The sequence below is a fragment of the Megascapheus bottae genome, chromosome 13, assembly GCF_031878675.1.
Source record: "Megascapheus bottae isolate mThoBot1 chromosome 13, mThoBot2.hap1, whole genome shotgun sequence".
Lineage (NCBI taxonomy): Eukaryota > Metazoa > Chordata > Mammalia > Rodentia > Geomyidae > Megascapheus > Megascapheus bottae.
This window is the reverse complement of record NC_143521.1, coordinates 32268100-32294717: the sequence shown is the minus strand read 5'-3', so window position 1 is coordinate 32294717 and position 26618 is coordinate 32268100. Positions and strand designations below refer to the sequence as shown.

The 26618-nt window shown below is 38.7% G+C and overlaps 1 protein-coding gene across 4 annotated transcripts in view; it reads left to right on the top strand.

The window, feature by feature from the left end:
* The window catches only part of Dcun1d4 (defective in cullin neddylation 1 domain containing 4), a 72923-nt gene extending 47171 nt beyond the window's left edge, over positions 1–25752 (top strand). For 3 of the 4 annotated variants that reach the window (XM_090343617.1, XM_090343618.1, XM_090343614.1), the window contains 7 exons: positions 3689–3759; positions 7133–7224; positions 11614–11722; positions 21334–21387; positions 23382–23486; positions 25417–25519; positions 25617–25752. In XM_090343617.1, the coding sequence (XP_090199743.1) occupies positions 3689–3759; positions 7133–7224; positions 11614–11722; positions 21334–21387; positions 23382–23486; positions 25417–25519; positions 25617–25672 (590 nt within the window). In that variant the 3' untranslated portion in view covers positions 25673–25752. The remainder of the gene's footprint in view (positions 1–3688; positions 3760–7132; positions 7225–11613; positions 11723–21333; positions 21388–23381; positions 23487–25416; positions 25520–25616) is intronic. The other variant, XM_090343615.1, reaches the window with a different exon arrangement.
* Positions 25753–26618: the final 866 nt, after the last annotated feature.

Here is a 26618-nt window from a genome sequence, read left to right as displayed (position 1 = left end):
AAAGTCTTAGCTAACAAGAATACAATAGATTTAGAGGTATTGTTACAGAAAGATTACCAAACACAAAAACAGCATAGGTAAACAAATGGAAACTGCAGTTCATTGAATATTTGCTGACACAGAAGCACAGAGCATAGAGATCTGGAAGGAGCCATTCCTAACTGGTAAAAAATAAATAAACAGAAGCAGGAAGTGGTATTGTGGCTCAAAGTGTAGAGAGCTAGCCTTAAGCAAAAAAAGCTTAGGGACAGTGCCTAGTCCCTGGGTTCAAGCCCCACATCTGACAAAAAAAAAAGTGATGCAATTTGTTTTTTACTTTATATAACAAGTGTAGGTTGTGTATGAGCACACACATGTGTGGGTATGTATACTCTCAACTCCAAAATTGCCAGGATATGAAACAATAAACTACTAAATGTTTTCCCATTTTGGTTACTATTGAGTAAAGGGTGCCCTTGTCATCTTTTAAAAAATATTATTTTGGAAATTAGTAGCCCATGCTTTAAATGGGCATAATACTGGAAAGTAGGAGGCAAAAATAATCATCTGTTGAAGAAGAAATGATGGTTTTATTTCTGGAAAGCAAAAGAGAAGTGCCTGGACAAATTTAAGAACATTAAGCCAGTGTGGAAGAAGCATACTTAAGAACTTTTTCATATACAGTTGGCTCTGGAGTATAGGAAATGGGTACAGAGGAAGCTTTTTTTTTTTAAAGCAGTTTAATTTTTACTGTTAAGTGAAATTTTGTACCATACTCATATACAAAATTACACCTAAATTAAATAAGCTTTTATTTTATTTTTTTTTCTATTGGCCAAGATAATTAAATTAGAAGTACTTTTTGTTGTTGTTGTTTTACCAGTCCTGGGGATTGAATTCAAGGCCTGAGCACCCCCACTCCCCTATAAGGCTAGAGCCCTACCCCTTGAGTCATAGAACTACTTCCAGTTTTTTCTATGTATGTGGTACTGAGAAATCGAACCCGGGTCTTCATGAATTCTAGGCAATCACTCTTACCACTAGGCCAAACTCCTGGCCCAAGATATGTATTTTTAATGGAGATAAAAGAATCAGGTAGGGGCCAGGAATTTGGCCTAGTGGTTAAAGTGCTTGCCTAGCATGCATGAAGACCTCGGTACCACATACATAGAAAAAAGCCGGAAGTGGTGCTGAGGTTCAAGTGGTAGAGCTCTAGCCTTGCGAAAGTCCAAGGACAGTGCTCAGGCCCTGAGCTCAAACCCAGGACTGGCAAAAAAAAAAAAAAAAGAATCAGGTAACAGTTGAAAATATGGAACATGCATTTTTTTGTTACAAAATAGCACATTGTCATTAAAAGGAAAATAAATGCTAGAGAAAAGAGCATTTGCTTTGGCCAGATCATGTGGAAGCCCTGAGTTTGGGCTTTATCACTCACCAACTACAGAATTGAAACCTAGAAGTGACCCAAGGCTCTCTATTTGGTGCTCCTGGTGATTTTTGTGTTCATTCTGTACTGAGAAGAAACACACCATGCTTTTACTGTGCATTTTGTTTTGCAGTTACTCCTATGTTTTACCTCCTATGTACAGGGCAGGGACTGAGTTTTACGTACCCTAAGCACTACTACAGTGCCTACTCCAGGATGGTTCTTATAAATGTTACTGATGTGGACTGAGATGTAGGAAGATGGGGAGAGTCTGCTGGCCTTCCTAGATGTGGAGGCAAAAAGAGAAATGAGGAGTGATTCACGTATTTTGGTTTCATCCATTCAGTAAACATGCCAGGTGGTATGCTGAGGTGGTAAAAAGAATGAAACAGCTCTTGCTCTTCTGGAGCTTTCAGAGAAAAGCAGAAAAGCTGGCACTTGAGAATGCACCATGCATGGGAGAAAACCACTCCTGCATGGGTTACAGAGGACAGCCTGACTTGGCTTCTACAGGTAGAAGATTGGGACAACTGTCTGATTCTAGTCTTCAGGAATAGGGGAGGAATGGAGAATGAGTTGATAGGAAGATTGGCTGGGGCATACAGTGTGGGATGGTAGGTGGGTGTGGTGCAGAGAAACACTAGATCAGTAGGTATTTCTGGTTGGTAATTTCTGTTCATTGAATAACCATTATGGAGTGGCATATATCTGAGAGGCTTGCTTTGTAGGTGGGAAAGCAGTAGATCAGTCTTATTTGACAAGCTTAAAGACTTGGACTTTAGGTATTGGGAAGCCACTGAAGAACTTTAAAGCTGGCATGGGAATTGTGTTTGAGATAGACCCCTTAGTAGTTATGTCCCTGATGGATTGGGAAATTATAAGAGAATAAAGCCCCTAATAGAGCTGTGCCAGGAGGGTTGGATTTAAGTAATAGTGTGGAGGAAAATGGGGTACTGTTGATAGTTGATTGGTGGTAGAGAGTGAGTTAGGGGAGGATGGCTGTCAGATTTCTATTCCTGGTGGCCCCCCTAGAGACAGAACACATGAGAAATAAGCATGGCACAGAGAGACAGTAGGCTTTGTTTCTGAGAAGGTTGGTTATTATAAAGATGTGAAACGCAGTAGAAGTAGGTTTGGAGTAGAAGATAAACCTAGTTATGGTAAACAGGAGGTAGAATAGGATAGGCAGGTTAATGTGGCAGACAAATGTAAGGAAGATTGTAGGGCTAGAAATAGCTGAGTAGTACCTGAGAGTTTATAATAAACTGGAAGACCTCTGATGATGGAACTCTGTACATTTTAATACAGTTGTAGAAGCAAGAACCCATAGAGAAGCCAGAAGGAGAGAGGAAGGAGAGAAAACCAGACAAGGGGCTGCTTACAGAAGCCACAGGAGAGGACACAGTTTTGTGATTAAAAGAGAACTACTTTAAAATTTCAGAGATCACAAAGAGGCCATACTAAATAAGGATGGGATGTATCTACATTGCTACAAGAATTTTAATGAAAAAATAGAAGCAGGAGAAAACAAATTTAGTAGAAGAATGGATAAAATAAATATGGAACAAAGGTGAAGCTAAAAGATGTTATTAGCTACATCAAATCCCTTCCCACAGTATTTGTTAAGCATTGGCTTCCAGAACCCCTGGAGGTACTAGAATTCATAATGTTCATGTCCCTTATGTAAAATGGTGAAGTATTTGCAGTATAGTCGTAAGTAAGTCCTGTACTATACTATAAATGTTGATATAGACACAGGTTATGTGGAGATTTTTTTCCCTAAATATTTTCGATTCTCAGTTGGTTGAATTCATAGATGTGCAACCAAGAAATACAGAGCATCGACTATATTATACTTGATTATTTTTTCTCATGTGAAAAAAGCATTTATATTATCTTCTTAATTTTATAGAGACTGATATGTGGTTCTTTATTATATTTCTAAAACTGGATGTAAAATGTATTGAAATTTTTAGCACAAATAAGAGTAAAACTTTCTTTTAAGATAGTTTAAAGAACAGGATTTAAACTTAAGTACCCTTATCTTTAAATAACATGTACCATATCCCAAAAGTTAAAGGACATAGTGGTTGAGTTAAAAGATAAAACACATTTAGACTTCTTTCAAAATTTAACTGAAATTCCACGTTTCAATTTATACTTAGTTTTCCTTCTAAAGCGGGGGTTAAGACCCTGAGTCTTTCTTGATGGGCATGTAATCCTGCTGTAGTAGTGATGATAGACTCGGTCAGACTTAACTTAAAGGACTGTTCTGCATCACAGGTACTGATGATATTGTGGGTCCTGAAGGCATGGAGAAATTTTGTGAAGACATTGGTGTTGAACCAGAAAATGTAAGTCTACTTTAACTTAGCAATGGAAATCAGTTATTTTTCTTTCCTTTTGGCCTATCTCAAATAAAGCAATAATAAAGAAAGTAATTATGCTATATTTTATGGGACCATCTAACAAGTTTTAATTCTAGTTTGATTTGTAAACATATTTTCTTTCTTGCAAGTGGCATGGTATAACTGTAGCCTTTCCCCTCCCCACTGGCTTGATTTGTCTAGAAGGCATAGTGATTGAATAATTAGACTAGATGATTAAATGTGCTATGGGCATCTATAGACAGATCAGCTAAGGTACCTGGATGCTGTGTAATTTTGAGATTAAGAGTAGTTATTTCTAGATGTTGAATAAGCTTTGAGTAGGTTGTGTTATCATGAATTTTTCCCAGATCTATCAAATTCCAGTTGAGTTTTAACTCAGAATATCATTGCTTTTCAATATAAAAGCACTAAGTCTTTCCTTTGAAATTTTTGGTCACTTTGTATAATTACTTCTGCATAATGTACTGTATCCATACCTGATGCAGTAAGTCTTTTTAAATATCATGCAATTGTTGCATATTTTTTCTTTCCTCATCTCTTACACTAAAATGAAAAATTATGCTTCTGCACATGCCTTTGCACATAAATGATTCAATTTGACTTTGCACCAGCTTCCAATTTCACAAATGTAGTGCCTAAATGAATTTGTGATCTGCAAGAGGTCTCATGAGATTTCCTGAGACATTTTGTGCCTATATTATGTGTCTTGCTTTTAACTCTTTTTACCATTAGCTCTTCAGTGCCTCTGTTGTCTTTATCTCACCCTGAATTCATAATTTTTGTAAAGTGCTTTTAGAATGTCTTTTACTCATTATGTGGATTTTAAAAATAATTTAGTCTAGATACAGTGGCTTATGCCTGTAATCCTAGCTATTCAGGAGGCTAAGATCTGAGGATCATGGTTCAAAGCCAGCCTGGGCACTAAAGACCATGAGACTCTTATCTCCAATTAACCGCCAGAAAACTGGAACTGGGGCTGTGGCTCAAAGGGTAGGGCAGAAGCCTTTGGCAGAAGAGCTCAGGGACAATGCCCAGGCCCAGAGTTCAAGTCTCATAACCGACAATAATAATAATTTTAGTTTTTAAATTACTTTTAATTTGCGTGTGTGTGTGTGTGTGTGTGTGTGTGTGTGTGTGTGTGTGTGTGTATAGCTGAACTGCTGTCTGAACTCAGGGCCTTGCACTTATAAGCTGCTGCTTTACTATTGGAGCCACACTCCTAGCTCTTCATGGTGTTATTTAATTAATATATATATATATATATATATTGGGTTTTTATTGACAGTTCCTTGGACTTTTTCAAGGCTTAGAACCCTACCATTTGAGCCACAGCACCACTTCCAGCTTTTTCTGTGTATGTGGTACCGCAGAATTGAACCTGTGCCTGCTAGGCAAGCACTGTACTGCTAGGCCAAACTCTCAGCCCCATACTGTTATTTTTTGAATAGAGTCTTACATTTATGCCTGGGCCAGTCTGGATTACCATCCTTGTCTTTATAATTCCTCCACAGCTGGGATGATGTGCATGTAGCATTACATCCAGCTTCTTATGGGTAGAGATGGGCTTCAGTTCCCTGGACTGGCCTTGAACCATATGATCTCAGTCTCTTGAGTAGCTGGGGTTACAGACCTGAGCTATTGCACTTAACCCAGTTCAGGTATTTTGATAAATAACTCACTCGGATGTAAATGTTTGGGCTAACCAGGTGAATTGTATTTTACCTGATCTAGTCCATGAACAAGAAAAGGACATTTCATTGACTTTCAGAAGGCAGTTTTCTGCTGGGAGCTTCGGCAGGGTTGGCATGTTTTCCAGTAGTGCTTTTGGAATGGCAGTGAGTTGTTCCTAATGGGGTTTAGAGGCTTCACTTTGAGGACAATGTATGATTAGAAGAATGTGCATCAGGACACAAACCCAAAGTCAGATGAACTTAGAGGATCAGGAGGAGACTGGAGGAATGCAAGGATTAGCTGAGCATTTCACTTCCAGATGGGAAAGTGTTCCAATATACTGATGCTGATTCTAGCTGAAGAAGGAAGACCCAGCTCTGCAAAGTTCACCATCCCCAATTACAGTAATCAGTAAAATACAGCTACTTTGGTACCCTTTTCAGGCAGTTAGGAGTCCTTTAGAACTCTTATTTCTCTGAGTAGAAATAGGTGAAATAGAAAGTTATGTTGAAGTCTAGTAGACCAAATTCACAGTGTCGTTCCAAGTATGGATTATTGTACTTCAATTCCAAGATGATGTCACACACTGTATTTCATATTGTCCTTAAGAGTGTTGATGAATAAACTCTTGGTATGTGGTCAGTCAATTTCAGACACATTCCAAAGCCTGTTTGCCGTAATGAGCAAGAACTTTAAAAGAATGTAATAAGACTCTTGCTTTCCCAGATAGTTAGTTTATGAAATGTAAGAAGACCTCTAAAATCTAACTCATTTTTCTTTACCAAGATAAGGGTTTAAAAAAGAAAACAAAACAAAAAAGTTTTTGTTTTGTTTCTTTTGCCAGTCCTGGTCTTGAATTCTAGGTCTCGGTGCTGTCACTGATCTCTTTTTGTTCACGGTAAACTCGCTATCACTTGAGCCATGGCACCACTTCTGGCTTTTTTGCGTAGTTTATTGGTGCTAAGAGTCTCGCAGAGTTTCGTGCCCTGCTGGCTTTGAACCACAATTCTCAGGTCTCAGCCTTCTGAGTAGGTAGGATTATAGGCATGAGCCACAGGTACCCACCTGGTCGAAGTGCATGTTAGCTTCCTTGTAAAACCCAGTAAAGATTGCCTTGGTTATAGCTGCTGTCCTGAGTGGTATGTATGTGTGTGTGTTACATTCAAAAACTTCTATGTAAAGGTTTCAGTCTTTCTCATGGAGGCTGAGTAGAGTTAGAATCTATGTAGTTTAACAACATACATAGTTCATGTGAGAAAATGTGGTTTGGTTTACCTGGATAAGAAAGCTGAGGACTGTGGAGAAAATCCACGACTGTGATTAAGCTAAAGAAAATAGAACACCTTTTTTTGGGAAAACTCTTTCATTGCCCCACTGGCTCTAAACAACCATTTAAAATTTTTATTTTAACAATCAGTTAAAATACATAGTAATGTAACTTTTCTTAAATTTAAAAACTAAAGGCCTTCAAAAGTCTTTTAAAAATAAAAGTATTTTAACTTGTAACTGGATAAAACTCTTTCAATGTTTGCCAAACTAGAGCTAACTGTTGAAGGTCTCTGTTCATATTTTAGTGCCTAAATGACTAGCAACAGAAGCCTTTGGCAAGGTATTGATGTATTTACTTGTAGGGAATTTGATTGTCATTCTTCATTTTTTTTAACAGGTAGTTATGCTTGTCCTTGCTTGGAAATTGGATGCACAAAACATGGGCTACTTTACGCTACAGGAATGGCTGAAAGGAATGACTTCTCTACAGTAAGTCCTAAGGTGGGGTGGACTGGCGCTGCCCCTCTTCTGGGACCTTAGGAAAGAGTTCACTTATGGTTTGGGCAAACTTCTCTGAATATAGTGATGGATGAATTTGACATGCAGGTCAAATTCTCAGGGAGAGAGAAGGGGAGGGCACGAGAGGAGAGAAGGAAGTTAGTATTCTTTAATAGCAGATCTGTAGGCTAACCGTCTTTCACAGATGTGAAACCCATGTGTAATGTAATATGAACTTTCCTAATAGCTACATTAAAAAGGTAGAAAAAATAAGAGAAATTAATTTTAATATATTCTTTAATTTCAGTATCTAAAATATTACTATTCTAACATGCAGTAGCTTGAAAAATCAATATGCTATAATATGCATAAATAGCTTTGAGTTTAAGTGAGGGGGGGGTACAGGCCCTTGTGGGGTAGGACAGAAAGCTGTCTTTCACCTTGTATCTGAAGATTATCCTGCTGTTTCTTTTACTGTTTGATCTTTACAGCAGTGACACTTAACAGGAAATGACCTCACACGGGAAACTGTGGCCCTGTCATTCTCTGACTTCTGTGACTATTATGTCTCATGAGACACCAAAGAACTTGGGGAAACTTGGCTGAAAATGCAGCTACTTTCTAGAAAATCTTCAGTTGCTGCTTAAACTTCTCAAGGCTACTTCTTTACTAGCTTTTTCTCAAACTGCTGTCCTCTGAATGTCCTTGTTAAGTGGCCATTAGATAGCAATTAAGTTTAGGCAGGTAATTTGTCACAGCTGCACTGCAGGATGAGGCCCATTTAAAGTAGATCAGACTCTCTATTGACCATATTCTCCCTACTTGGGTATGTGAAGTGAAAAACAATTGCTGTGGACCTTTTATGTTGGGAGAGCTCTTCGCCCATACTTTGGGACAACAGTTCTGAATGTCTTTCAAGAATACGAATATTGTTTGAGAAAGATTTTGAGGTGAGGGAAATCCCAGAGAACAGGTTCTCTACTGAACTTCCCAGTTACCCCCAGACCCATAGATTCTTTTTTTTTTTTTACTTTTTTTCTTGTTTATTGTAATTAATAGAAGGGTTACATTATATTCACCAGATCAAAGGTGCATAACTTCACATACATTGATATCCCTTCTTATGTTTTTCTCCCCATTTTGCCCTTCCCCTCATCTTGTTTTCCCCCTATTCCCTTTCCTGTTCTTAAAGGCCACTATGGGAAGAATTTCAAGGAAACTTAAAAAGTAAGCAGCCAGCAAAGATTTATTTAGCAAAACAGGAAAAAGCAGGGAGAAATAGAAAGAGGAAAAAGAAGCAGTCCCTGGCACCAGACCAGAATGACAAACTCAAGTGGAATTCTCTGTCAGTACTTAAACCCTCTGAGCTAAGGGATTCCAATTTGAACTTTCACCTACATATGTGTATAACCTAGCATTTAGTAAGTTTGATGTTTTCGTGTTACCACTCAAACATGGAGACATGGCTTGAGGTATGTGCACAACCAAAGGATGTTGGGTATCTTGTTTCTTGTGATCTTCAGCATTCCTTTCTGGTCAAAAAATTACCTTCTATTCCTGGACAAAATTTCCTATCATGGGGAGTTATATCTCACTTAACATCTAAAGCAAGGAAGCATGATGGAAAGAATGCAGGAGTCTGCATTCTTGAATAGTTGACTCATTTCCTTGCTGCTTTAGTGATTTTATTTAGCCATGTAGTTATAGGTTGTCTTAGTTCTCTTTTAACATTTTAAAAATTTTGTATGAGTCTTATGTCACTGGTTGCATCCTTCTGCTGATAAGGCGGGGTTCTTCCGAAGTAGAGCAGAATTTCATGTCTCATCTTGCTGCTCTGTGGGTGACTTTGGGTTGTTTGATTTTAGCCGCATAGTAGTGGTCTCTGTGAGAGGTTTCTGTGCCAAACCCATGGAAACAAGCAATTGCACTTCCTCCCCTCCCTCCCTCCCTCCCTTCCTCCCTTCCTCCCTTCCTCCCTTCCTCCCTCCCTCCCTCCCTCTCCCTCCCTCCCCCCCTCCCCCTCCCTCCCTCCCACTCTCCCTCTCCATCCCTCCCTCTCCCTCTCTCCCTCTCCACACAATAAACTATGCCACCACCCCAAGCCAGTTCCTGATAGATTTGGTAATTACCTTTCTTCTCATTGGAGACCAAGGACCTGAGCTTTGCATGGTTTTGGATTGGTTGGTTTTCTTCTCTTTGACCTTTGCCATTAAGTTAATCAGAAGTTATTATTCATTCACATATGAATATATAAATACTAATATATAAACATATATAAATGTCATTATTTAGTACATACAATGCTAAGTAAACCCCTCTGTCATTCCTGCCTCAAACTTGCCTCCACTGACTGCCTTATCTGCTTTTCTAGTCTTCCTCACCCCTCATATGGGTTCCCAGTAGGTCACAGAAACCCTTTATTTTCTGACCCTGCTTGCCTCCCTTTATTCTATCTACTCTGTCCTCTTCTATCCACTCACTATTACTATAGATTTCTTACAATTCTTTGGACATGCCATGCTGTCCTGCCACAGAGCCTTGGCACAGGCTGTTTCATACATCTGGAAAGCCCATCTTACCTCCCCAAAAGCATTTCTGTATTTCCAGTGTATCTTTCAACTGTCAATTGACATGGCAATCCCTTGAAGAAGCCTTTTCTAACTTCTAAAATAGTCTTATTTTAATTTGTTGGACTGATCTGTTTGATTCTAATGTCAGGAAGAAATAAAGGACATTCTAGTTTGTTTCACCATAAAAGTTAAGTATTTACTCTTGATTTTTGGCTTTCAGGTTATTGTGTTCATTGAGAAAACACAGTTTTTATTTTTATAGTTTTCCAAAAAATAATTTTTGCAATTTTATTAGAAATAAATCAGTGTGCTTTTAATAATTACATTTTGATTCATACAGTAGGAAGACTTTATTTAGATAATATTTCTTAAATGTATTACCTATTTTTAGAATATGTAGCTAGGAGCTCAACAGAGAAACACAAGGAACTTTAGTACAGAAAAGATACAATAATGCTGTTGAAAACAACTGTAGGTTCTCATTTTTAAGGGCTGTATATATTTTTTTAACAGAAGACTGATTTGTAAAAATAACCAGTTGGTCTACTTCTTATGAAAAGTCAGCAGTGTCCCTGGTTAAAATAGGTTATCATTACCAAGGCATTCTGGGAAATGGCAGGCTTCAAATCTGGGGTGGGGAAAGAGCAAGGTGAGTAGGAGCATCCAGTGCCAGAAGAAAGCAAGGAAGTGCTCAGAAGACTGGTGGGGACATGTCACAGCACAGTGGAGCCACTGCCCAAATGGGAACAGTTTGTGCATTAAGAAGAAGAAAGACAGCGATGGATTATAGCACTGAATTCAAAGAAGAAAAAAGGAGAGTGTATAGACCCCATCGTAGTAGATGTAGACAGTAATGGTGGAAGGAATGACATTTTGCCCTTGCAGAAGTAATGAGCTGATGTAGGCAGGAATTGTCTGTGGATGCTACAACCATTCTGTGTTATAAATGGATCTTTCTGCACGCCACTGAAGTTGCCCCAGCGGAGGCACAGGGGACAACAGGGCTGTGCACAGGCCGCATGGGAGGTGCCATTGGCTAGGACCAAGGGTCAGAGCCTTCGTTGAGGGTTCATGGGGAATGCAAGCAAAAAACACAAGAATATTTCATTGATGTGTTTGAATGTCACTGGGTCACACTCTGGTGACCAGCTCTTTCAAATTGGCATACTAGTTTCTGTCTTGCTCAGCCTATTTGTGAGACTATGGCAGCATCAGGACAATAGTTAAAAATCATGTATTGAGTAAAATGCTGTTGAAGAAGAGTTTCAAAATATCAACTCACAGATTATTTGCTATTTCAAAACTCATAGAAATTAATTTTTAGCCATAATGGGACAGATAGATCCCCTCCTGGGATACCCTTGGTACAATACAGTTTATCAATGGTGTTAAACCTATGTAGAGACATTGGAAATTATCTGAAAATTGGGTCTAGTCTCTGGGTATAAGGGAAATTTGGAGAATGATGGACACCTGTACATGTGAACTATATATTAACTTAAGGAAGTTAACACTGATAGGAAGTTGAGTGATGTTAGTAGCAAAACGTTTATGGGTGAACCACCATGTTGGCAACTTCAAAGAATAGGCATGTGAGGGTGTGCTTTGTTGAAGGAAGCGGGTGGGTAAGCGAGAGCCTATGTGCCCCTCTTTCAAAACTTATGAATAAGTATAGAAAATAATGGTCATTATGGCTATTTCCTAACTTCAGGGTTTTTATTCTTTCCTATGATAAAGGTTTTGTTTCCCAACTTCTAAAAAATGAAAAGTTGAATCCATATTGTAATGTCCTTTAATTTTGTTTTCCCAGATGTGATACAACAGAAAAACTCAGAAATACCTTGGATTACTTAAGATCATTATTAAATGATTCTACAAACTTTAAGCTTATTTACAGATATGCATTTGACTTTGCACGGGTGAGTTTTCTGGAATCTATCCAGATATTTCCCTCTCTTACTTCCCCCCTTTATTATATTTTTGAGGTTTGTTTTTATATGCCACAACAAAGAATTCAGAGTCATTCCTAGGGTGTTAGTATTTCTATGTGTGTATTTTTCAAAACTAATTGGTTCTGGGTAAAAATTTTGTATGTTAGCAAAAGACTATAGTAACAGACATTTACTAACTCTTAGGTTTGGCATAAAAGTAATATGTAGGCATATAATGAAGAGTTTTAAATGTTTCTTAGATAACTTGGAAAACTTTTCCTTCTCACAGAACAACAAACCAACTCTGAGGTACTTGAATAAGCTAATCATTCCTTTCTAATCCAGTTTTACTTTGGGTGCTTTTAATATATTTGGAAATCATGTAACTTTCAAATCTAAGCTACTTTCCTGTTTGTTACATGGTGAGTCAAGCCCAAGTATATGACAGTGGTTCTTTAGGGTCTGGGGTGGAATGGGTGGGGTGGGAAATAAAGCTCTTAGATTGTAGTCTAGTCACCAAAGATAGTGAATTCCAATGTTCCAGTTGGCATTATAACCTTGTATTCATTCAAACATGATTCACAGGCCTTAGAGTTACCCTTTATTCCACAATGATGTTTTTGTCATTTCTGTGTATGTAATGGATTCAAATGGCTAGGCTTTCTTAGCTGGTTACATTTTCTAAGGATTTTTTTTTTAGTAGAGAACTTGGTGAAAAATGATTATTTCTTCCTTACCACCATGCTGAACTTTTTTTCACTTTTTTTTAACCTCTGGTTAGCAATAATTCCTTGGTAAATCCTGATGTGTCTGTAATAATACAATGTGCATTTTTTTCATTGTGATAGTCTTCTAGTAAAATTGTAGCACATGCGGAAGTGTATTGATATTGAAAACTCTAAGGTACTGTGGCATGATAGTGTATACCTGTAAGGGCAGAACTCAGGAGGCTGAGACAGGAGGGTTTCGAACAGAAATTAGCCTGGGCTACATAGTGAGACTCTTATCTCAAAAAGCAAAAGGAAACAAAAAAAGAAGGCGAAATTCTGATAAAGTGTTTGCTTAATTGCCTATATAATTGTAATAAAGTTAAATGACAAAAAAGGGTGCTTCTGTTTATTATGAGTTTTTCCCTCTCTGTATATATACTATATGTAGTATGAATTAAAGAAATAGCATAGTTTATACATGAAAACCGGCTCTTTTCTGATTTCCTTGCTCAGTGTCAGAATTGTCCCCAGATCCTCTGTGCTTTAGATTTAGGTTCCATTTTATTCCTGCCTTGCTTCGACCCTTGTGGGTTAGTCTCTGTGGCCCAGTCCACAGGGGCTCCACTAACCTCCTCATTTGTGGTATCTGTGCTGTAGCCCAGCCAGTTGTAGCCCTTGTAACTCTGAACCAGCACTTTTTTTTTAATTGTAAAGGTGATGTATCAGAGGGGTGACAGTTACATGAGTAAGCTAATAAGTACATTTCTTTCCCTTTTTTTTAAATTGTATTTTGTTGTCAGGGTTAATGTATAGAGGGGTTATAGTTACATTGGTCAGGTAGCGAGTACATTACTTCTTGAACATGAGTAATTTCTTTTTTGAACAGTATTACCTCTTCCCTCATTTTCTCCTGCATCCCCCCTACTCTCCTACCCCGCATTCCTGTCCCCCATCCCCTGTCCCCTGTCCCTTTCTCCCCAGGCTGCTGTTAAGATGCCTAGTGAGGGGCCAGGAGTTTGGCCTAGTGGTAGAATGCTCGCGTAGCATGCATGAAGCCCTGGGTTTGATTCCTTGCTGTGGCTCAAGTGGCAGGGCGCTAGCCTTGAGCAAAAAGTGTCCAAGGACAGTGCCCAGGCCTGGCAAAAAAAAAAAAAAGAGATGTCTAGTATCATCGTTGCATTGATTCACTCTTGTCCCTCTATTTCTGTGATTTCCCCTCCCTTAGGCAAATCAGATGAATTTCTAAGACAAAGGGTACAGAAACAGGGCAGTGACAACAGGGCATAAACCCAAGGAGGAAAAACAAGAAGGAAAAAATGCAAACAATGCATTATAAAAACATCTTGTTGGGAGCCAGGAACATAGCCTAGTTAGTGGTAGAGTTCTCGCCTAGCATGCATGAAGTCCTGGGTTCAATTCCTCCTTATCACATAGTGAGTGGTAGCCTTGAGCTGAAGAGCTCAGAGACAGTGCCCAGGCCTTGAGTTCAAACCCCAGGACTGGCAAAAAAAAAAAAAATCCACACATGCACACAAAAAAGTCTTGTTTTCATTTCTTGGAGTCCATTTTAATAAGCTTTATTTTATGTGGTCATATGTACCTAACTTTTGAGCTATTGTCATCCTCTGCTAAGAATATCCTAGACGTATCCTAGACATTGCAATGAGGGAAACCATGTAGCCTATGTGTCTTTACGTCTGGCTTGCTTTGCTTAAAATAAATTTTTTCAAGTCTTTCAATTTCCTTAAAAATGGGGCAATGTCATTATTTCTGATAAAAGCATAAATTCCATTGTATATATAATTCCACATTTTCTTCATCCATTCATCTACTGAGGGGCGTCTGGGTTGTTTCCATATCTTAGCTAATGGTAAATAATTTTGTAATGAACTTGGTTGTACTGGTAGTGTGGCCTTGTTTGAGAACCAGCACTCCACCTTTTTTCTCTTCTCATCCAGCATCTGTGTGAGCAGCGTGTCATCCCTCTTCCTTCAGCCCATTTGAACTCCCCAAAGCCTTCATTCATACCTTCCACTGCACTGCCTTTATGTTAGCACAGCACTTCCTGGCATGTGCAGTCAAGTTGCCTCACAGCAACAGCTCTTAGAAAAAGCTAAAGATGGTTTCATCATCTCAACAGAGGAGAAAAATGGAAACAGCTCTTTTTGTTAATCACAGTAGATCTGACACTCAAACTAAGGTCTGCTGCCTTCAAGACCAGTCAGTAATTTACTCCAGGACCTTACAGTCCAGCCCTAACGTGCTTTCTGGTACACATCTGTGTTGTGGTGAAATTGTTTTAGCTGCGGATGACAGCCTGCCACCTGCCCTTAGCCTTTCTGCTTTCTGCTGTGGTCAAGCCTAGAACCCCCAGCCCTGCCATCCCCAGCATTGAGGCGAGTCACATACTTCCACTTCATTCAGCCTCCTGGCTCAGCCCGTCCTGGAGGACCAGCTTTGCCCTTGCCTACACAGCTTTGAAATCTTTGTGGTTTTAGAGCTTAAGTATCCATCTTTATTACCCCAAACCAACCAGTATAGTTCTTTGCTTTTAATATGCATCTCACTAAATATGTATTAGTGAAAGAAACCTATTTATGTAATGATGGATAACAACCATTCATATTGAATTGCTATTTAATTACCAGAGCAATTTTGGTAAAAATGTAATGAAACTTTTTTGCTTTGATTTGAGATGTATTTTTATTTATTTTCAGTTAAAAATATATTCCAACTTTCCTGGTGGTTTCTTTATGTGAACACATTGGTTATTTAGAAATTATGTTGTTTATTTTCTAGATAATCTTTCCATTATAGACACCTAGTTTAATTCTGTTGTGGTTAGAGACTATCCCATGTAACTTGGTCTGTTTAATTTATGGTCTGCTTTAATTTATGGTCCACTCATGCTAAGCGTCAGATCACTGTGATGTCTTGCAGACGATATCCTACGCACTTCACCACTGAACTATATCCCGAGCCCTAAAGTGAATTTCTTATAGAAGACATTAAGCATTTGACAATAAGTGTCTTGCGATGCTAAAACTACAGTCAGTGTAATTAATAGTATAGTTCAGTTTATATCTCTTTGCTTGATATTTTCCCCATCATTTCCCATATTTGTCCCATCATTTTGGGGTTGTTGTTGAATTTCTTTCTTCTTTTCATGCCTTCTTTTTAATCGAAGGTCTGTTTAAAATGATTATTTTTCCACTACTGCTTTATTGCCCTTGTCTGTATTTCATTATCGCTAGTAGTTATGCCTTGTAGTATCTATTTTTAAATTTTAACAGTCTCTTTTCAATAATGTTGAACAGCTTCAAATATAAGAACTTTTATAACAAAGTATTTCCATTTCCATTTTGTTTTACCATATTTTATGCTATTGTGAACATTTTATTTATGCTGCAACTCATAATACATTCTTTTTTTTTTTTTTTGTGAGTCCTGGAGCTTGAACTCAGTGCCTGAGCACTGAGCTTTCTCAAGGCTATTGCTCTACCACCTGAGTCACAGCACCACTTCTGTTTTTTTCTGTGTATCTAGTGCAAGGAATCGAACCTGGGTCTTTGTGCATGCTAGACAAGCACTCTACCACTAGGCCTAACTCCCAGGCCCATTGTTGCTTTTTTTTTTTTTTTCTTTATTGTGGGTCATGGGGCTTGAACTCAGCCTGGGTGCTGTCCCTGAGCTGTTCAGCTCAAGGCTTCCATTGTTACTTTTTAAAATCAGCAAATATATCTGTTGTAAATGCCCAGTATACCTCATTTCTTGTTCTTTTTTTGCCAGTCCTGGGGCATGAACTCAGGGCCTAGACATTGAGCTTTCTCAAGGCTATTGCTCTACCACCTGAGCCACAGCACCGCTTCTGTTTTTTTCTGTGTATGTGGTACTGAGGAATCAAACCCAAGGCTTTGTACATGCTACCTAGGCAAGCACTCTATACCACTAGGCCAAACTCCCAGCCCATATATATGTGTGTGTGTGTGTGTGTGTGTGTGTGTGTGTGTGTGTGTGTGTGTGTGTGTGTATAATTTGTTTATTAATAGAAAATAAATATTAAATATATATTACATATATATGTAATTTTTGCCTCAAAACTTCTTTAATGTCTCTCAAAGTACAGAATTGATGAATTTTCTAAAAATCTTATTTTTGCCTCAGTTGGCTAAGGTACTTCTTTGGATAAAAAGTCTTAATACTTTATTCTTGCAGTGATGTCTTCTCATTGTCTTCATGTATTGTGTGGTTTCTGGTGATAAGTCTGATATCATCCAGACTTCGTTCTTTCATACTTTTTTGTGTTGGTTTTTGAGTACATTTATTCTATTTTTACTGCATTTCAGAATGTGAATTATGGTGTTCTTCTATGATTATTACCTTTTGATAGTTATATGGAGTTTCAGTTCAACATATCAATTTCCGAGTACAGTGCATCTTGATCAGCATTACCTCTTCTGTCATTCATTCTCTCCTATCTGTCCAACTCCACCCATCCCTTCACCTATATACATTGAATATTACTGTTTTCTCCCACTCTTCCTCTCTCCATTCATTTGTCCTCTCCCCCCAAAATAACACACATATTCAAAGTTCCTGGTGTTAGATTGTAAGTTAGTTGACTATAGGAGTCACAGAGTTTTCTTATGGTTATTTTAGTTGAGGCTTTTTAGATCTGTGACTTGGTAGTTTTAAGTTGGGAAATTAAATTGACAGTCACTTATTTAAATATTTTCTGTTCTCTATTTCTTGGACTATTAAGATATTTGTTAGATTGCTTAGTGCTGTTCTATCAGCCAGTGATACCGTATTTACTCTTTTTCCTCTTCTATGCTTATTTTGGATAATTTTTTATTACTTCCAATACTAATCTTGGTCATGTTTAATCTGTTCATCACAACAGGGATATTTTTCATTTCAGATACTATATTTTTCATATTCTGAAGTTTCATTTGAGTCTTGTTATAGCTTCAGTTTCTTCATCATATTTCTTTGTCCCTCCTTGAACATGTTTATTTTAAATGTTTAAAAAACCTTGTTTGGAGATTTTATTATCTGTCATTTCTGGGTGTCATTCTGTTGGCTGGTTTCTCTCTTGATTATGATTCATACTTTCCTCTCTTGATGTTGCTAGATATTCTTCATTGATATTCTGCATTCTGTTTTTACTTTAAATAGTGATAGCTTTCTTTTTCTTCTGTATGTGTGTGTTTGTTTTTGTGGTAATAGGTAGTGAATCCAGAGACTTGTTTGTGTTAAGTAACTGTTCTGGCATTAAGCTACACTCTTTGACCCTTTGCCTAGATTTCCTTTTTAATTTTTCCTTCTAGTGAATAGTTAACTTGTAATCAGTTTGATCCTTCCTTCAAAAGGGCTGCTCGAGAGCAGCCTTTTATTCAAGCAGTGTTTAAGCCTAACTAGTAAGGAAGTTTCCTGCTGAGGATTCCCCTAGTGTTCCTAGCATATTATAAGATCTTTCCATGCTGACAGTATAAATATAATCTGTCCTCAACCTTGTGTAAGTCTTGGGAATCTCTGTGCAGTTGTAATTCAACTTTGTCCACTCTCCGGTTGCTTCCTCTCACACATGCACACATCAGTGTTTGACTGAAGACTTGGGAAGACTGCTCTGGAGACTTCCAGGCTTCTTAGAATAGGTCCCTTTGGCTCCTTGAAATTCAGGCTTTTTCTCTAATACAGGAAAACATGTGGGCTCTGTTTGGGTTTCTATTTCCTTTGCTATGGTCTAGAATCTGCCTTCCCAAAATAAGGTGGCCTCATATAGGGCATTCCTTGTTTCCTTTTTTCTTAGGAATCACAGTCTTATGCTACTAATATTATCTGGTTTTCTAGATATTTTTAAATGAAAAATTAAATCTGATCTTGATTGGAAGTAGAACTCAATTCTCTCCCCCTCCCTCACTTTTTTTTTTTACTACTAGTTTAATGAATCGTAGGTGCAATAAACTATAATTAACACAGCTGATCTTTTTAAAATCACAGCTTCACTAAAAACAGAACTCCCTGACAGTTTTAACATCTTTAATTTATTCTGGTAACAATGTTGCCCTATAACATTAAACACTCAGAACAATTATTTTGTATGTTTCCTCTAAAAACGAAGCTATGATACAGTACTAGAATGTGATTGACTGTCTAGAAAGGACCACTTCTCCACAAAAATTGCTCTCCCCTGGGAGTGATCATTTCTCTCAACTTTAGAACCTTGCCTCCAAGTAAACGTAGTATTCAGTTAAAACTTTTCTTATTCTTCCTAACACTTCTAGTTTTGTAGATGTGATAGAAGTGTGATCTTTTGGAACCAAAGGAACCTTAGCAATCACTTGGTCCACCAGTGTGCACAGATAATGAAGCAAGCCTTAGAAGAAGGGGCTTGTGCTCTGCCAGTGACATGCAGGCCAAATGCCTCCACAGAGCTGTTTTCACCCCCAGCTCAAACTGTCATCATCTCTAGGGTTTTATTGGAGGATGATAAAGGAATAAAAAGTGCCTTACAGCCTTTTCATATAGTTAGAGCTTTGTCTTCCTGTATTTATGCATAGGGGTCATTTCCCTTCACAGGGTAAATTGTTAATGTATTAAACAGGTAGTATATGGACTTCTTTAAATTAAGCAGTTATTTTTTCATGTCTCTGTTTTGTTTTTTGAGACAGCATCTTGCTACATGCCTAGGCTTTTTCTCAAATTCCTGGATTCCAGAGAGTCTCCTGCATCAGCCTTCTGAGTAGCTGAAGAACAAAGCATATGCAAATATGTCTGGCTGTGGTTTCATTTTTGAAAAGGTCCTAATGAGAACAAGATATAGGGTAAAGAGCGAGATTTTTAAAAATGAGTGTTTTATTTTAATCTGTGACTAGTGAGTACCAGTACATTTGGTTTTTAATGTTTTGATGGTAAGAGTCATAGAGAAGTTGGCTGTTGGCATTTTGAGTAAATGCAGGGTTGAGTGACATGCTAACAGAGCATCCAGAGCCAGGTAAGGCCATGAATTCACAATGCTGTCATTGTCCACAGCAGTAGAGCTTGCTTCTAACAGAGCAATCCTGCCTGATACAAAAAGAGACAGATTTCAAATGAGAAGTTTGCTGACTCCCAACACTGAAGTGGAAAGAAACCGTGTGGGGGGATGATGGTGGCGTGAACCAAGCTGGAATGGGGAAAGGAGCATGATGAAGGCAGTGCGCCAGGTGGAGAGAGAGAGGTCTTCAGTGTAAGGGCAGTGAGGCAGAGTGAGCAGAGAAGGAATAGGAGGATGTGGCTTGCGTTCTCACTCCTTCAGGAATAAAGCAGTTGAATTGGATATTCAGTGGAGGAACTCTTCCTGAGACTTGATCTTGTGACAAGCTAGTTACCAGATCAAGCTAGTCAGTGCCTCGGCTGTTTAAAGATGTATTTGTGTAGCATCATATTTACTTATAGGTGTTTATCATTTAACTATTTTATTCCAGTTTTAGTTTCTTTGCTCATTTTCTACTTGAGAGAGAAAAAAAGAGCTTGTCACAATCTTACAGGAGAACTTACAATGAGGTAGCACTTTTTCCTTTTCTTTTGTCAATACGGGGGCTTGAACTTAGGGCCTGAGCACTGTCCTTGGGTTTTCTCAAGGGTTTTCTCTGCCACTTGAGCCACAGCACCACTTCTGGCTTTTTTCTATGTATGTGGTACTGAGGAATGGAATCTGGGTCTTTGTGCATGCTAGGCAAGCACTTTACCACTGGGCCAAACTCCCAACCCCCACTTTTTCTTTTAATATTTAAATTTTCTAATCATTTCATTATTTTCCGCATTAGCAGTTATTGGCGTTTAGTATTATAGCATTTACTCCATATATAGTATTACTATAGAGCTTTTTTTGTTATTGGTGGCAGAGGTTATGGGGCTTGAACGCGGCCCAGGCACACTGTCCCCGAATTCTTTTCACTCAAGGATAGTACTCCAAGCTACAGTTCCACTTCTGGTTTTCTGGTGGTTTATTGGAGATAGGTGTCTCAAAGACTTTCCTGCGTGGGCTGGATTTGAACTGTGATCCTCAGATCTCAGCTCTCTGAGTAGCTAGGGTTATAGGTGTCAACCACAGTGCCTGGCTGTTATATTTTGAATGGGACCCTTTGGCTTTGCAGCTGTCCTGTTAGAGGACCTGCAATTTTAACCTGCATTTAATGAAGACCACATGATAGAGAGTCCGCATGAATATTGTGAGGGATTGCCACATCCTTATCTTTTTGGTTTGTATTATTTGAGAATGACAATTGTTTTCTATTCATATTAACAACTTAACTTTCATGAAGTACCTATGTATATACTTGGTCAAGTGGTGGCTAGGTAAGGAGAAAAGTTTCTATTTCTTTCCCCCAATGAGCCTTCTAGGGATGCCAGTCAGCTCGTGGCAGGCTGTCTCAAGGCACTTTGTGCTTAGATTCCGACCTTGGGATGCAGAATCCACTAGCCCCCACCTTATTCCTTGGCAGTCCATAGCAGACAGTGGCAAGATGGTTGGTGACAATGTACTCTTCATTTCATGCAAAGAGCTTTTTGGATGTCTCCTTGCATTTGTCCATGTGAATTTTTATTTTACTACTCATGGCATTTAAATGCCTGATAAGCATCCTGGGAGATTGATTTCACTTTCAATTGGGAACCCCTTTACCTACTTAGAAGGCCTCTAGGACTCAGTGTTGTCCTAGGAGGTCTCCATTTTGAGGCTGTTTGCTGTGGGTTCTCTCCAAGTTGTTCCTAGAATTTTGGGCATTTCTAGGTATGGTTATTCACACTTAGCCATAAGTCTACCCACAGGCATTGTTGGTTGTCCATGAGATGCCACTACTCAGATTGTGAGTGCGTCCATAATATCTCTCTCTTATTTGCTAGGCAGAAGATGGTGTTAGTGATTTCAAGCTGCTGGCTGCACCCTGCAGAGCAGGAGTGAGTGAGTGCTGTTCAGCTCCGGTCCTGTGAGTCTGATGCCTTTCCTCCATGTTTTGGCATCACTGCCAAATGCATTGAAACTCTTCGTGATCATCAGTTTGTTGGATGACTATATTGTTACAGAGTCTGTCCAGGTTCTTTGTACCTTTTTTCTTTTTTGTCACTTTAGTGTATGTCCTTTGTGATGGAGAATAGTTATTGATGGTGAAAGAAGGCACAGTATATATCGAAGCCAGACTAGAGGTTTAAGAGATTAGAAACTGCATAGGAAAACATTTCAGAGCACCGGTGTTGTCAGTCTAGAAAGCACATGAGCTCTCGTTTGACAAATGGACTTTGGAGCATCCCTGTGGTGCCACGTGTGTTTCTCAACACTCCACCCATTTTTCTTGTGAATTGCGTCATGGTATGATGTTGCCTTCCTTTTATTGTTGGTTGGGGGCTTGGACTCTGGGCCTGGGCACTTCCTGTTTTCTAGTAGTTAATTAGAGATATGAGTCTCATGGTCTTTAGTGCCTAGGCTAGTTTTGAACCATAATCCTCAAATCTCAGCCTCCTGAGCAGCTAGGATTACAACCGTGAGCCACCGTTCCTGTTGTACTATTGCCTTCTGCCAGTGTTGCAGGCCCAAAGGTTGTTTTCCATTTGCTTATACTATACATCACACAGGCATAGCACTGAAGCACAGGAAACCAGCAAACCTCAGCTGGCAAAGGGCAGGCAGTCTCTCAGTAACCTCTCTGCTGTCCTCTTCTGCTTTGGGGGGTAAGCACTACCTAGGCATAGCAGGCTCATGTGTCCGGCTAAGAAACAAGCTTAAAATGCTATAGGAAGGAGACCCCAAGAGTTTTCAAAAGGTGTGGAACTGGGATGCCCCATCACCATCAGGTTTCCAACAGAAGGGTGGTGAATAGCTGTTATACCTGGTAACTGCAACCAAAAGATAGACCTCTGTACATCTTTCTTAAGTAGCAGGCTTCTGTATCTTCATCTCCTTTGTTTGCACTTGTTGAGCAGGGCCTTAACATCTGCCGCATTGCTGTAGTCTTTCTCTTTTACAAATCATGGGATGGGTAGAAGTTCATTGTACACTAAAGAGTAGTTGCTTCACTGTTAAATCAGAATTCTCCTGTGCTTGCATTTGTGGCTAAGTAAGGGGGTCATGGACAGCACCCACTACACTGGGATGGCCACATGCTTTCTTTCTCCATAGAAAACACCCAGTGTAGTTGAGATAGCAAGTGATGGCCAGCTTTGATTGTAAGGTTACTTCCTATAGTCCAGACCCCTTCATTCCTTTCCATTGGAACTGTCCACCTGTAGTTCTCTAGAACGGAGATTTGATTTATCTCTTTCCTGTTTTCCTTTCATTTGGTGACTAGTGAGAGCTATTATATGAAGAGAGTCATGTCTAAGCCATGCAGAGGTTAAAGAGACCTTGTAAGAGTATGTCCTGTTTTCCACAGCAGGTAGATGGGGGAAATACATCTCACAGAGAATCTCCACATCTTCCACCTTTATTGTGAGCTGATTTCAATTCTAGAATGTTTTGAGTACAAGACAGCTTATTCTATAAAATACAGAGTTGGAAAAATGTATTTTATTAAGGACACATGATTTTTAAGCTTGAAAATCAAAACCTTAAACTCCAGTTAGTGAACTATAGAATCAATAACCTTGATTTTAAGGATTAGCATTACCATGAAAGAAAGAAGTTACTGGATTGTAAATTTTTATTTTACCCACAAAATGATTGTAGATACTGCTGTTATATAATTGACTTTGTGTGAGGGTAACTATTCAATTGATATGGATTTCTCACAAATAAGTATATGTACTACTGATAATTATCAAGCCTTCCATTGTGTTTTACTACCTGCTTCCCTCAGTTTCTGTTCAGAGTTTTTATGGTATATGGTAAATGAGCAGTTTACTAATTTCTTGCTGAAGTATAATACAAATTTGAATGCTTGTTTTTGTTTGTTAAACAGGAAAAGGACCAGCGCAGCCTAGACATAAACACTGCCAAATGCATGTTGGGACTGTTATTAGGAAAAATCTGGCCCCTTTTTCCAGTTTTTCACCAGTTCTTAGAGGTACCAAATTATTTTTATCAATTGTATGCTTGCTTGCTTAGAACTATCAAATATATTTGTGACTTAACCACTTTATATAACTTTTGTTTGTTGTACTTTTGTGCTCAGGAATTTTGGTGCCATAATTGCTATTAGTCATCAACAACCTGTCTTCCTGGAGCGCATCTGAGTGTGCGCATGTCGTGGCACGTGCATCTTCCCACGTGAACACGCATCAGAACAGCCACAACTCTGTGTCTCCTCTCCTCTCCCAGCTCATTCTAGAAGCTTCACTACTGCCTAGATTTCCTGTTCTTTTAACAATAGAAAACTGAGGTTACTTACTTTTATGGCTGCACATGAAGTCACAGTTTTAATGAGCCAAGGTTAAAAAGCAGCCCTCTGTCTTAATACTCAAATTAATCTATTCTTTACTCTTGTCTCCAAATGTCTTGGGGACTTCTTACAACAATGAAGGTGCCATTACTATGTGAACTGACAATATTTCCTTCTGTGTAAATTGCCTTCTCAGTTATTGCTTGTTTGTTGAGCACACTTTTTTGGGTCGCAGGTTATTTGGAACTGCTTTTGTTAGAGGGTCCTATGGCAGGACCTGCGGCTGTCTGATGTGTGTGTGTTTGAATTGTCTTGGATTGTCTCATGGCATCCTCTCGGCTGTCTTCCCTAAGTCATTTTAGAAAATGCCCTTTGCAGACAAGGATTGAGGGCAGGGGGATTAGAGCTTTTAGAAAAACGTTTCTCTTACCCCAACCCTAACTTCCCTTTTGAAAAAGTGTTTCTTACAGCTTGCTTGATCTAATTGTCCAGGAAAACTAAAGCTAGTATAACTTTGAAGTCTGTTGTTAATATCTGCTTGCAACATTATTTACTGGAATCCAAAAGAAATTTTTAATGTTAGAAATATTTGTTGACAAAATGGTCCATTCTATATACAGTCTTAATTTCTCTGGTATTTCCACAAGATAAGCTAGGATGATTTAGAAGACGCCCTGATTTGAATGAAGGTCTTTCAGCAGACAGACTTTCTGTAAGGCAACTTGATTTCGCACAATTCCAAGAACATCATCAGCAGTTTCAAGACTGATTCTTTCTTTTAATTACTTATTAGCCTGGTAGCCTGTGCTTGCTCTGGCATTACTTTGCATTTTTCTTCTGTCTGAAGATAGCAATAATCTTTTTACTCCAGCTTCTTTTGGGTTTGTATTCTCAAAACCCTTGACTCAACTCTCTGGGTTTTATATATTTTTCAATTCTCTTTGTGGTAAGGATTTAAACATTGTTGGTTCTGGATTTTGATTTCCAATCTTTAGATGGTGTACTCTATTGTAAAATATCATTAGAGTTTATTTCATGTCTCTTCTGGTTTCTTTTGTGATTCAATTGAAGCCTTTCAGTTTTCCTCAATGGCAAGAGCACATCATGGAGACCCCCGGTGGCGCTTACACAGGTTCTCAGCAAATGATGACTCGCTGCTACCTGACGCTCAAGCCAACATCTGGGCAATGAGCAGTGCTGACCACATCAGGGGTAACTCTTTGCTTCTACTTGTGCCAAGTGCTGGATGAAATGCTTTCCATAAATTATATTAGTTGTCTCTTTATCCTTGTAGCTTTACTAGGAAGAAAGTAGCTCCTCTATTTGACTTCAAAGGGCTCTCCGTTTAGGCATTTCACTTATGAGGATTTGCAGTTTTGTTTCTTTGATGTGCTCGCCATCTTGGGTTGAGTCCCCATTGTTATTTTTTTTAGTGAAATTGTCATCTCTTTTATCAGACAAATTCTTCTCTTGTTCACCAGTCCTCTTAGTTGGATATAGAGCGGTAAGAGTGAACCTTACATGATCCTTTCTAATTTGTTTCATATAGGAATGGAAGCCTCTGCATTTGTTCATTTTAAGTGTCAATAATTCATATTGCTTTTTCCTCTATTAGCAATCAAAATATAAAGTCATAAACAAAGACCAGTGGTGCAATGTGCTGGAGTTCAGCAGAACAATTAACCTTGACCTCAGCAACTACGATGAAGATGGAGCGTGTAAGTACTGGGTAGTGACTGCTCCATCCTTGTGCAGTATACATCTCCTCCCCAGGGAAATGCTCTGAGCCATATTGTTTGTTTTCTTTCTCTCCAGGGCCAGTTTTGTTGGACGAATTTGTGGAATGGTATAAAGACAAACAGATGTCCTAGGACTTTATGCATAGCAGCGCGAGAGTCACTGTTACCACAATTATGTCACCCATTAGCCATAAATTGCTGTTTGTATCAAAGCGCATGCTGCTTTTCTTGCACTGTCTCCCTTTTGCAGGGATGTTTTGGTGTTTGCTATCGAATGGGCCCAGCTCTGCTTGCTGTGTAGCATTGTTCTCTTGGAAGGCTGCTTTGCAGTTTGTACTTACACTACAGATTGGTGAATTTGCCAGCATCCTCACTGTGATTATGTGTATATTGCTGTTTAAATTTTGTATATGTGTATAAAAAGCTTCACCTAGAGATTATTTCTGCAAAGATGTATTGTAAAGATAATTTTGTGGCATATTTCTAGTCCCTTTTATCAAAGGAACCAATGATACTTCATTTGGTCTCAAATGTAGCATTTCAGAAAACCAGACAAAACAACTGTTACTGTTGGCAGACATTGCCAGAATTAATCTTACTGCTTAAGAGGCCAACTTCTGGAAAGGAGGTAGGAGTCATATAACTTTTAGGTGGCCTATGCCAAATATTATTTGGTTTACTTGACAATATTAGTATTTTCAAATGGTGAAAGTGATAATTATTTGATCATTTAGACATGTAACATGCCACAAATCATTTCCAACATGCAAGGTGTATAGGATTTTGACTTTTAGTATTAAAACTGTTGTAAGCTTGAATATAGGTACAAATGAACAAGTTTAAGATGCACCTCTTTTTTTAAAAAAATGGAATTTTAAGTTCTCATGAACTCTCTTCAATGATTTTTTTTCCCTCCTCTGAACTCTTTTAGTCAATGTTTGTAAGCTGGTGCTTCCTGGCTCACTCCAAGTGAAATTACTTTGCCTCCTCCTGAAAGCCTGTTAGCTTGCTAGCAACTTACAACTGCAGAGCACTTTTAGTCACGGCCTGAATTTTAGTTAAGTTTTCTTGGTGTCTG